The following is a 12584-nucleotide window of genomic DNA, read 5'->3' as shown; positions in this document are numbered from 1 at the left end:
GATGTTTACAACTGCCAAAAAAAGCAAGCAGCATCTCCTTCCACTGACATCACCATGTGATAATTGTCTGAATGTAGATCAGGGAGAGGAAGGATTTTACAATGGGCAAACGCTGACTAAATCATTTATACATAATTATTGTAAAAATGAAACACTTATTACATTATTTTCACTTGAGTTCCTCTTTAAGTCCTCCTTACTTACAATGCATGTTTCAAGACACACCACCACCCTCCCCCTAGCCCAACATGTTTCACTCATATAAACTCTGGGGGCTTTGTCAGGGGACAAATACTAAGTGCAGTAGTGCTAAACTGCATTAGCAACATGCATTCTAAGTAAGGAGAACTTAAAGGAGGAAACATCCTGATGTTCTTGTGGACCTAATGGTCAATAAAGGGTGTTAGCCTCGTAGTCCCTTTGTTCCTCTGATGCCAAAAATCTTCATGGGCAGCACAGATAGCACTTGTTGTTTAATGTATGTGTTAAAAGTTAGGTTTTAATAGACTATTTAATTATCTCCTACAACAAGGATAAATTGTGGATCTGCTGCATGCTTGTTCAGGGTCTATGGCTAAAAGTACAAGAGCCAAAGAATCAGCAGGATAGCCAGGCAACTGGTATTGGTTAAATAGAAAATATGGCAGCCTCCATATACCTCTCAGTTCAGTTGTCCTGTAAGGTAATGCCTTTTTGTAAAGTTGATGTGCGCAAGCTTTCAGGGAACTAGCCCCCTTCTTCAGGCGTATTTCCAAATGTTAGCTGGATTCAGTTGTTACTTTCTTCAGCTATTTATTTTGTAAAGTAAATTTAAAGTGTACCAGCGACTAATACATTGGAACCAATACTTACCCGGGGCTTCCTCCAGCCCCATAAGCTCGTCTGAGTCCCGTCCTCACCGCGGTCTGCCGTTCAGCCGCGATCAGCCCCGGTAGCAGGCTCAGTCGGGTCCAGTCTGGGTCTTCTGCACATGCACAGACCTCCCGGGGATGCGCAGTAGACCCTGACTGACACGACTGAACATATTATGAAGGCTGATCGCGGCTGACGACGAGAGACTCAGACCTGTCTATGGGTCTGGAGGAAGTCCTGGGTAAGTATCGGTTCCAATGTATTAGTTAGTCTCTGGTTTACTTTACTTTAATGAATGCTTTCATTTTTCTCATGTTCCTTCATTTCTTGTTCTGCCGTAGACGACGCTGAAACAGGTGTGCACAGACATCAACCGCATTAAGACTCTGGGTCAGCAGGTGTACATCGACACCCGGAGCAAGCCTTTGCCTAAGAAGCGGGAGGGGCCTGAGAAGGAGGCACAGAAAGGTAATAGGGGCTTATGTTCTGGAGCCGGCTGTAGCGCCAGTGTATATGTCGGCCTGTATGATTGCTTGGTTAGGGTATATCGGAGATGTCATTTTTTTATGGACAGGTTTAGAACTTGTGATCTCGCTTTAGTTTTTACTTGTACATTTCATCATATTGTAGGATTTGCATAACCTCCTTATCACTACGGTGTTCTCCCCAGATTTTTTTCCCAGCCGGGTGGCATGAAAAGGTAGCCGGGTGGGGCATGATGGGGGGAATGCAGGGGCGGCGTTTCTCTGTGTAACTCTGCTGACAGCATAGGTTGAAGTGAGCTAATAACAGCCGGGTGGTCACCAAAACTAGCCGGGTGGAGCACCTGGCTAAAAGGGCCTGCGGAGAACACTGCACTGGTAGTCCAAATAAAGTAGCAGTTCAGTCCTGATTCTGAGCCAGCACAGATTATTATTATTATTATTATTATTATTATTATTATTATTGTTTATTGTATTTATAAAGTGCTAATCAATTACGTAGTGGTGGACAGTAAGTACATACAATGATAGAAAGTATGACATAACAAGGTTCTAAAACATCGGGCAAAGCTATACAAGGCAAACTGTACAAAATACATGATCATGCGATTTGGGGATGGTTAGGTAGGCCCACTAATACAAGTACAAGGTTATCATAGGAAATGAGAACACGATCGTGTAGAATACACAACGGAAGGGAGGACCCTGCCAAAGCCTTACAATCTAAGGGTTTAGGCTAAGTCCATGCTAGTGTTAGCTAGCGTTTCTGTTGCCAGGCAAGCTGGTGATAAATATGGACCTTGGGGGTTCACTGGCAGCGTTCCTGCTGGCATTCAATGGTAACGCAGAATTGGCAGACACTACTTGCAGTGTCCTTTGCTTGTCTCCTGGACATCCCCTGCCGGTCTCCCATAAGCAAAACAAAGGCCTCATTTAAACGTTGGGAAACAGTATGGGGCAACAACTGTGAATCTTGCCTAAAACCATGCTAGGCTGCAGAAACGTTGGGGATGGTCTATGACATACTCATAATTTGAAGTTAATGCTACTTTTATACAGATTGGAAGTGGACTGATCAGGTATAGAAGCTGTGGCATTTGATGTATTTCGGAGCTGCTTATCCCATTAGCAACTTCAGTAGAGTTATCTTGGTTGAGATGATTGCACAGCTTTTGACCTCCAGTGAGCAGAAATGGTTGTGCTGTAAATTCTTGGAATGCTTTGATCTCTCTATTAGCAGAAAATATAAAAACTGAAAGCAGAAGTCCTCTGTTTTTGTCTCACACTGCCCCCTAGTGACAAGTGTCCATGAATACACATTACAGCAGTACTAATTAGAAGCTAGGAAATGTAGCAAAAAGAAATAAAAAAAAAATGTGGTAAAATAAACAGACAGGGGACAGAGGAGGCCACAGGCAGACACAAGGGATACAAAGGGGCACAAGGTGCAGAGGGGACATAAGCCTCAAGATGCGTCTTTACCATGGATGCACCCGGTTAATAAAAATATATATATATATATATATATATATATATATATATATATATATATATATATATATATATATATATATATATATATATATATATATATATATATATATATATATATATATATATATATATATATATATATATATATATTTTCCCCTCGTTTTTGTCCTCTAAACCTAGGTGCGTCTTGTGGTCAGGAGCGTCTTATAATCTGAAAAATACGATAATTTTTTTTTTGTTTTCGATCCATATTAGGATCTAATTATTACAGTCGATATTATGATCAAGTATCTTACAGAATTGAGTGATAATTGAAGAGTGTATGGCCAGCTTTAGACTCTGAATTAAATAGCCACAAAGCAAAGATATACTAACTGAGCTCACAAAATGTCCTTGACCGATGACGACAAACGTGGCCGGACAATGCAGTGATTTTAATGTAAGCGTGTTGTAAGTCTGCTCTTTTTTCTCTTACTGAACAGCTAAGCCCACCATGAACGTCTTTGTACGACCTCAGGAAAACGCGGTGATGGGCGGACAGGTGGCCTCGTCCTGCGACGTATCCAGAAAGGGGCCCCATATACCTTCCTACCAGCAAATCAATTGCGTGGACAGTATTATTAGGTAAGGTGATTACAGCATTGTTTGGTTTTGTCACAGGAGACCTATTGGCATCTACCAAGTTATCTGAATTAACTGTATTATATAACCTGTTAACAGCCACAAATGAGCTATCTCACTTTAAGATAAAGCACTGCTTTTGTCTTCAGTCGGCAAACCTAGCTTAGCTGTAAATTCTTGGAATGCTTTGATCTCTCTCTTCAAGCAGAAAACATAGAAAGTGGAAGTCCTCTTTTTTATTGTCTCTCACTGCCCCCTAGTGGTAAGTGGCCATAAATATGCATTACAGCAGTAGTAATTAGAAGCTAGAACATCTAACAAAGAAGAAATAAAAAAGTGTTAAAATAAATTGGCCTACAGCATTTACAAGCCTTTAAAAAAAAACTCGCTGCAAAAGGGTTAAACAAAAAAAACAAAGCTGTGTCCTCTCATGTTCCCTATTAACATCTAGAACCAAACACTTATCATGGAAATGGTCAGTAGTAAAGGAATGTTAACTGTTCATATACTGGTAATGGGCACTATACTATATGTATTAACATCTCTATACAATATCACTGGTGGTTGGATGAAGCATGATTATATCAATGATTAAAACGACATCATCCTACATGGAGTTTGCTGCTTATTAGCGAATAACGGACATGTGACATTTATTAGGTGTTGGTTTCAGTCTTGCTGTCTTGGCTTTGCAGGTATCTGGAGAGTTACAACATCCCAGCTCTGAAAAGGAAATGCCAGTCCTCCATCAACACTGCCTCCTCCTCCTCAGAAGATGACAAGCCGGGTCTTGCTGGACAAAGTGACCTGGAAGTCCTAGCAGGTAATTAGTGATCATAGGCAATAGCCACATCTGTATGATTATCTGTAGATGTATGGTCTCAGCTCAGCCTAGTAATGAATGCTGCTTCCACGTCCCCTGCCGTAAGACTGGGGAAATATGCCTGACTCACTTTTAGTTAAGGCCGATGGACCCCCATTCACTTCTCTGCTGGTGACGGATTCCCGTTAAAGTTGACTTGTTCTTAATAACTTTGTTTAAAGGAAACCTGAGATAGTTAATAGTGATGTATTTATACTTACCTGGGGCTCCCTCCTCCCTGGCCAATTGTCTTTGGCCAGTCACGCTCTTCTGAGCAACCCCCCCGCTGCCCTGCGCCGTAGTATTGCACAAGCTCAGAACGCTCGCGGGTGTTGGAGTGTGTCGTAGGGAGTATGCGCAGAAGGGCATGACTAACCAGATTACTGGCAGTAATAACAGCGAGGGAAGCCCATGCACCACTATTAAGGATCTCAGGTACACTTTAACTGTATTCAGATATGTTTAATGTCTTCACTGTAATTTGCTGTTCACAAAGTCAGATGTAACTGTAGTGTGGTGAGGGGCCCAGTTTTCTGGTTTTGTCCTCCCTCACCCTCTCTCTGTCTCCCCAGTTTTCCCTGATCTTCCTTTCACTGTCATCCTTGCTCGCCCTGATTTCTCTCTCTTCCCTAATCTCCCTTTCTGTCTCCTGTGTCTTACCTGATCTCCCTTTTCTCTCTCCTCCTTGATCTCCCCTGATCCATCTCTCTCTCTCTCCCCTCCCCTCTCTGCTCTGGCTCTCTCTCTCTCTTCTCTCTCCTCTCTCTCTCTCTCTCTCTCTCTCTCTCTCTCTCTCTCTCTCTCTCTCCTTTTCTCTTACCTGATCTCCCTATCTCCCTTTCTCTGTGTCTCTCTCTCTCTCTCTCTCTCTCTCTCTCTCTCTCTCTCTCTCTCTCTCTCTCTCTCTCTCTCTCTCTCTCTTCTCTCTCTCTCTCTCTCTCTCTCTCTCTCTCTCTCCTTTTCTCTTACCTGATCTCCCTATCTCCCTTTCTCTGTGTCTCTCTCTCTCTCTCTCTCTCTCTCTTCTCTCTCTCTCTCTCTCTCTCCTTTTCTCTTACCTGATCTCCCTATCTCCCTTTCTCTGTGTCTCTCTCTCTCTCTCTCTCTCTCTCTCTCTCTCTCTCTCTCTCTCTCTCTCTCTTCCCCCCCCCCCTCTCTCCTTCTCTCTCTCTCTCTCTCTCTCTCCTCTTCTCTCTCTCTCTCTCTCTCCTTCTCTCTCTCTCTCTCCTTCTCTCTCTCTCTTCTCTCTCTCTCCTCTCTCTCTCTCTCCTTCTCTCTCTCTCTCTCTCTCTCTCTCCTTCTCTCTCTCTCCTTCTCTCTCTCTCTCCTTCTCTCTCTCTCTCCTCTCTCTCTCTCTCTTTCCCCCCCCCCCCCCTCTAGATATGTTGGGACTTATACTGCAAGAGTAAAGCAAGCCTATATCTCTTCTGCTCTCAGACCAGCAGGCGAGGCTCCTAAAACAGTGTTATGTAAAACAAATATGCTTTAAAAAAAACAAACTGCATTTTATGATACAAGTATTAGCCAAACTCTGGGTGACTTACAGTGAAGCCGCTACAAGGCTCTACAGATCAAAGAAAGGGAAGTGATGTAACTGGACACGTGACCACACCTCTCCTGACTCCACCCTATAGTTATTATTCCTGGTACTGGTGACCTCTCACCCTGTTCTAATTACTCGAAGAAAATGCCATCAAAACTCATCATAACTTTTCCCAAAACAGCGGCATTGTCACTGCTTGTACTGGGAGTAATAAACTTGTGTGTGAAGGGCAGAGATCAGAGAATGTCTCAGTGGTCTCCTCATTATGGCTCTAGCTTTGGCTCTAGGGACACCCTGGGAGCCCCAAGAAAAGATAAATATATACATAGACGATTGATAGAGCATCAACATGACAAGTTCTCTTTCCACCATTGTCTGAAAGTTTTTTTTGAAGAGGAAAGGACAAAGCCTCGTTGTTAAAGGAACACTCCACCTAAAACTTATATTTCAGTTATTATGAGTGGACGCTGGTAGGCTGAAACATGCACAGGCTGCTGACATCTTTAAAGGGATTCCCAGCCTTACGTTTCGCCACCTCAAAATCTTCCTGACTCAAGTATATTCATTCTCTAACCAGCTGTCTCATATTAAAGTGAACCCGAGGTGAAAGTGAACGGATGAAATAAACAATTATATTTAGCCTCCTACTCCTAAAGATGATTTAATGTCCCACGGTTATCTCTTATATTTAAACATTTACAAATTAGATTGAATGTTTTACTGTCTAATCAGTGGCAGCTTATTAAGTGTCCCAGAGTTAGAAAAAGGATAATTGTTCATGTATTTTATCTCTCCCTGGCCTCAAGTTGCATTCTGCCAGTAAGACTTTTATAGCTGTAATCTGCTTATCAGTGATGTTTACTATATTCCCCACAAGGTACCCACAAGACAGAAGATGTCACTTCTATGTCTAGACATTAACTCTTTCAAGCAGCAAAATAAAAAAGGCCTGGTTAGGTTTTGTACTGCTCCTACACAAGTTTATCTCATCATCTCACATATTGCCTCGGGTACATTTTAAAGCTTTCTGTTGGGGACTTTGATGCAGATGTTATGCTGATAGCTTGGAAAATGTATGGAGTTGGAAATAGACCAATCCAACGCAGAAGCTGCTGCATTTTGATTCGTTAGTTTCCAAGCTGCACAAATTAGCATAACATCAGCATATAATTTCCATCAACGCTGAATTATTTGACTATCTCTACTTGCGATAATGGTGGCTAATGGGTAAAGCTGTGGACTCCTGATGAAGGGTAACTTCATGTAATTGGTGTTGTAATGGGAAATACTACTTCATTTGGATATATTTGCCTGGCTTACCGCACCAAATTGACTTTCATTTTGAAGGTTCCGGTAAGTAGACTTCTCTGCGGCCGACTTTAACTGTAGAGAACTTTGATATTTCCAACTTGATACTCAATTGTCCTCGAATTTCTTGTATTCTTGCAAGATGTTCCTGAGCTAGCAGCGCCTACCAGCCAGCTATCCGCGGAGTCAATGGTCACAACCGACGTTCAGACAACGGCAGCCGTGGTGGGAGCTCCGCTGACCGACCTCACACTGTCCATCAAGGCCATGAGTGTTGTATCCATCACCAGCCAGTGTAGCTACAGCAGCACCATTGTACATGTCCCTCAGCCTGAGTCAGGTACTTATTTTCATCTCTACATATCCTGGAGGAGTCGTCTCATTTTTCTTCTGAAGAAGCCAAAAAATGTTCTCTGCCAGATGAGCTCTCCTTTTATTTATAGTCTCGTCTTTCCCTTTGTGGTTGTGTATCCCCCCCCCCCCCTTTTTATTTTTGCCCCTTTTTTGCCCTTTCCTTTTTTTTCACTTTTTTTTTTTTTTTTTTTACATTTCCTCCTCTGTTGTCTCCCTTGTTGTCCTTTTTATTTGCTTTTCCTTTGCTTTGTTTTTCCTTTATCATCTCCTTAAAACAAATGTAAGAATTTTCGTATGGTCACTGACTAGCAGTTAGTGCTACCATCACCTAAACTCTTTATTTGTAACAGCTGTTCTGCTTCTCTGGCTATTCTCGCAAATTAAACCGATTGCTGTGCACAGACTTGGTTCACAAGTCCAAAGAAAGTCAGCATTTAAAAAGGACAAAAAAATAACAAAAAGCCATGAAATATAATCGATCGCATAAAAAGACTACATTTTAGAGCCACTTGGACCCCTTTGTCTAGTCATCATCGAATGGACATCATCCTATTGGCTGCCTTGATAAAGGGGTCCTGGTGACTTTGAAACAATTAAACGTGAGTTGTATGTGTTGGCTTTCTTTAGACTTCAAAATAGGATTGACGAAATCAGCCTTGTTCCAGTTTCATATTGCCAGAGATTATATTCTCAGACATGTTACAGGGCACAGTTTGTTTCTTATCTCGTACTAGCAGCTCTTATGTACTGGCTCAGCGTGGACTCAACAGGACCCCAAATTAAACCACTTAATTTTTTTTTCCAGGTTGGTGTTTTTTTAACCCTCTGACTTTTTTTTTTCTTTTACCCTCTTAGAAGGGGGGGGAACCCCTTCAGATTTCTGTACCCAGGGGCATAACTACAAATCTTGGGGCCTGCCAGCAAAACTTTTAAGGGGCCCCATGCCTTACCCTCACAGCCTGGGGGCCCATAGGGTCACAAAACAAGTGATCTTCACACCCATAATGTATAGCCACAAAAACACCTGATCTGAAGTATCAGATGGAGGGAAGGTTAGTAGTTTGGGCCCTCCCACACCTCTGGGCCGGCCTCCCCTGCAGTTGTCGGGGCTGCCGCGCCCCCCTCCCTCCCCTAGTTACGCTCCTGTCTGTACCACTAGCTACTTTCTAGTAACACTTTCTCCTGCTTGTCCATCTGCTACATAGATGGACATAGATGGCAGTGCATACTGCTTTCTGTTGCCATTTCTTGCCCCCCTTTTCCATTTACAATATCCCCCCCCCCTACCACCACCACCACCAACAACTTCTTCTTCCTCGCGTCCAGACACCGTTCCATAAGAGAAATGGGCCTTTTTTTTTTTTTGTCCAAAGCAACCAAATTCCTAATTTATAACTGCACTGAACAAAGGCCATCTGGATACAGCGGGATATGTACAATAAGAAGATGAGACCTTCACAAATCGAGAGGCATACGTTCTACTGCTATATATTTTTCTTACAGTTATTGTCTCACATTCCTTATTTTTGAATTTTTTTTTCCTGAGGCATCAGTAGTTGACTTAAAATGTCTGTTATGGAACACTTGAGACTTGATAGCTGACAAACCTATGCCAGATTCATGTCGCTTAGGAATGGCCATTAAGGGCTCATTTCCACTATCGCGAATTCGCATGCGTTTTTCACATGCAAATTCGCATAGCAATACAAGTGAATGGGACTGTTTCCACTTGTCAGGATTCCTTTGCGTTTTTCTGTGCAGAAAAAATTCGCATGGCAGAGCCATCAGAATTCGCATACCGCATACCGCTATGCGAATCGCATACAATGTATTTAATAGGAAATTCGCATGAGGTTTGGGTATGCGAATTTTCATGCGAATTCGCATAGAAACAATGGAAAAGCACACCAGCAGTGCCATGGTTAAATTCGCATACATCGTCATCCATGCGAATTCGCGTGCGAATTTGCATGAAAATTCGCATGAACCCGCATGCGAATTTCGCATCCGCATGCGAATTTTTGCCGCGGCGATTCGCACCGCACAAGTGGAAATGCAGCCTAAGAAGCTAACAATTCTGAGTTGATGCAAATGTATGCCATTTGGATGCCTCCGGTGCATTTCTTTGGTCAATTTGCATAACATTCGCATCAACTCACAATAATTAGTATCTCATTAGGCGTCACGTATGTGGCTTTAGTGTGGCATAGTCACGAACAGATGCTTTGCATATTATTAGTGACATTGAAGCAGGAAAAAAAACAACTTATGATGATTTCTATGCGTAGTACAGATAATGCAAAGAATATTAGTAGCAAAGAAAAATCTCCTGTTTTCATTTTCAGTTATATACATTTTTTTATAACATTACATCATTCTGTCATATTTGCAGTTTAGAAACCACACTCTGTCTATAAAGCTATAAAACATAGCAGAAATAGTGACCCTTTGAACATTTCTGCAGTAAAACCTTATCTCAAGTTGTCTCGCTGTTTCTTGGCGGTTTATGTGCTTCAGAAAACAGCGCTGTTTTAACCCAGTGGGTGTAATAGCTTAGAGAAGCACTTTTGCATAGATAACTGAAGTTTCTTAACTCTTCCTGTACTGGAAAACCATATGGGACTCTGTTGTTTGCTACTAATGTTTTATTTGTTAGCTGTACAACACATACATTTAATTATCTCTTAAGTTTATTTTCACTTCAGATTAATTTTAAAAGTAACAACTTAGACACAGAGCAGAGAGTTGTCCCCGCTATAGAGTCTCTGGTGTGACATAAACCTAGCTTTACCTTGATGGACTCTTTGCAGCTTGGGTTACAGCATTAACTATATTTTAGTTGTTTTTGTTTTCACTGTTGTAAGTAGTACTTTTTGCTTTACTTGTTATATCAGTGTGTATGTTGTGTTATGTACCCAGAGGTGACAGCCATCGAAGACGCCACTGTTGGCAGTGAGCAGATAGAGATGCGGCCTACGCAAGCACCCGGTTCTACGGTGGTTCCTGAAGAATTCAAGCAGGTTGGGCTGACTAAGGAGGTCCTGTCCGCTCACACTCAGAAAGAGGAGCAGAATTATGTCGACCGGTTTCGGCAGAGAATTTTGCAGTCTCCTTACAGTAGTTACCTGCAGCAAGATAGCCGCAGCAAGGCCTGCTCCCACGAACAGGGTATCCAAGGTATATCGCTCTGTCTGCTCGTAATGTCCTTGTCACTTTGAGCGTATGCATGTGTATAATATATTATTATTATTATTTTTTATTTATATAGCGCCAACATATTCCGCAGCGCTTTGTGTGTTTGTGTATATAACAGCTTTGTGTTACTGTTTTAGATGAAGTTTTGCTCTAGTAAGTTACCGTATAGCCTCAAATATAAGTCGACCCCGTGTATAAGCCAACTCCAATATCTGAGCCTCTTAAGCTGGATTTTTGCATTGACTTAAGTATAAGTCTACTCAGCAAGTTAATGGCTGCACTTAGGGACCAGGAGGGGTTAATGACCGCACTGCATAAAGTATTGCAGCCATTAACCCTTCCTGTCCCTTAAATGCAGCCAATAACTCGTCCAGTCCCCAGTGTGTTCCCCCAAGTCTTTTCCTTGGTAATTGTTGTGGGCAGGACTTTCAGACCTGTGTTGTCTTGGCATTTCCTTTATCAAGAAAGTGTCCCCTACCACTGGGTAAATTGCTTAAAATAGGAATGTCACTTATAGTGCACACATTACTCGTGACCCGTCGACCCCCTATACTTTTATTCAGTCAGATCTAAATTTCTAGACGTATAGTTTAGTATATACAGTAGTATAGTCGTTGTCTTTAAAACTTCTTTGTACTGATCTGCTTTGTTTCCGCAGGGGAACAATCTTCTCATCAAACTACCCCTGCTGCCTGGAAGAAGGGTAAAAAACAGGGTAAGCACAAGAGGCAGAAGCCCATGGAATCCTCGGACAGTAATGGTTCTCATCCCAATCAGCCTCCACGGCCGAGAAAGCCCGGTCCCCTGCCTCCATCGTGGCCAGCATCTGAGGTCTCTCACCCAAGCCCTTCCAACATGGCCTTTGCTCCTCCTGTGATGATCCCAATCCAACCAGCCTACCCCATGCCTGGATTTCAGATCCCACCAATGACCTCCACAGTGGCAGGAGACTGTACCACCACTTCCGGGACTCCTCTTGAGTCCATACCACAACCCAACATGTCCTACAACATTCAGACATTCCCAGGATTCCCTTCTCCTTACATGGGTACCCTCATGGCTGTCTTTGTTCCCAACTACAATATGTACCCTCCCATGAACCAGCAGATACCTCAGTCCTATTTTCCTTCTCCGTACACATGTCCACCTGGCTACCCATACACTGGAACGCCCACCATCCCCCAGAATGTGCCATCCCAGTTTCCCACAGACTTTGTGGACCCCACGTCACGTGCCTCTTCCCCCATGTCTGCAGAGGACCAGCAGGACGCTCAGAGTGATGACCCACGACTTTTCAGTAACTCAAGAAGCAGCTCTCCGCTTCAACTTGTACTACTTCAAGAAGAGTTACCAAAACCAACAGAGCCTCAAGAGGGGACCAAGAGTGAGAGCCAAGTAGACATCAAATGTGTAAGTCCAATACATATATATTGAGGTCTGCTTGCTTAGCGCGTGTGATTTTTAAGTAAAAAAAATTGATAGACACCACACCACTCTTCACTTCCCAGAGCACAACACAGGAAGAGTACAATTGTACGCCCTTTCAGGGACTGCATCAAGTGTTAGTTAGACCCAAAGGCCTGGAGTAATGACGTTACGGCAATAAAGAGAGTTCCCTACTTACACACGACTTGACTTACAATGTTTCAGAGATACAAAGTTATCTTCATGTACAAGATATACAATACAGGTTTTTTTATTACAAATTTTTCGTTGTTAAATGTTACAGTATTGTATATTATAACAAGTTTCTCTGTTACTTTGAAAGTCGTGGAGCTCAGTGAAGCTCTTTTGCACAGATAACTGGAGTTTCTTAACTCTTCCTGTACTGGAAACAATATTAGACTCCTATCTCTGCTGCTAATGTTTTATG

General features: G+C 42.5%; 1 protein-coding gene across 2 annotated transcripts in view; it reads left to right on the top strand.

Moving 5' to 3' along the window:
• The window catches only part of PER3 (period circadian regulator 3), an 81701-nt gene that overhangs the window by 56707 nt on the left and 12410 nt on the right, over positions 1-12584 (top strand). The window contains exons 13-18 of one of the 2 annotated variants that reach the window (XM_068238923.1): positions 1194-1320; positions 3311-3452; positions 4145-4272; positions 7305-7502; positions 10436-10693; positions 11370-12121. In XM_068238923.1, coding sequence (XP_068095024.1) covers positions 1194-1320; positions 3311-3452; positions 4145-4272; positions 7305-7502; positions 10436-10693; positions 11370-12121 — 1605 coding nt within the window. The remainder of the gene's footprint in view (positions 1-1193; positions 1321-3310; positions 3453-4144; positions 4273-7304; positions 7503-10435; positions 10694-11369; positions 12122-12584) is intronic. The other variant, XM_068238924.1, reaches the window with a different exon arrangement.

This window comes from Hyperolius riggenbachi, chromosome 6 (assembly GCF_040937935.1).
Source record: "Hyperolius riggenbachi isolate aHypRig1 chromosome 6, aHypRig1.pri, whole genome shotgun sequence".
Taxonomy (NCBI): Eukaryota; Metazoa; Chordata; class Amphibia; order Anura; family Hyperoliidae; genus Hyperolius; species Hyperolius riggenbachi.
The sequence above is the reverse complement of the archived record's forward strand: the minus strand, read 5'-3'. Positions and strand labels throughout refer to the sequence as shown.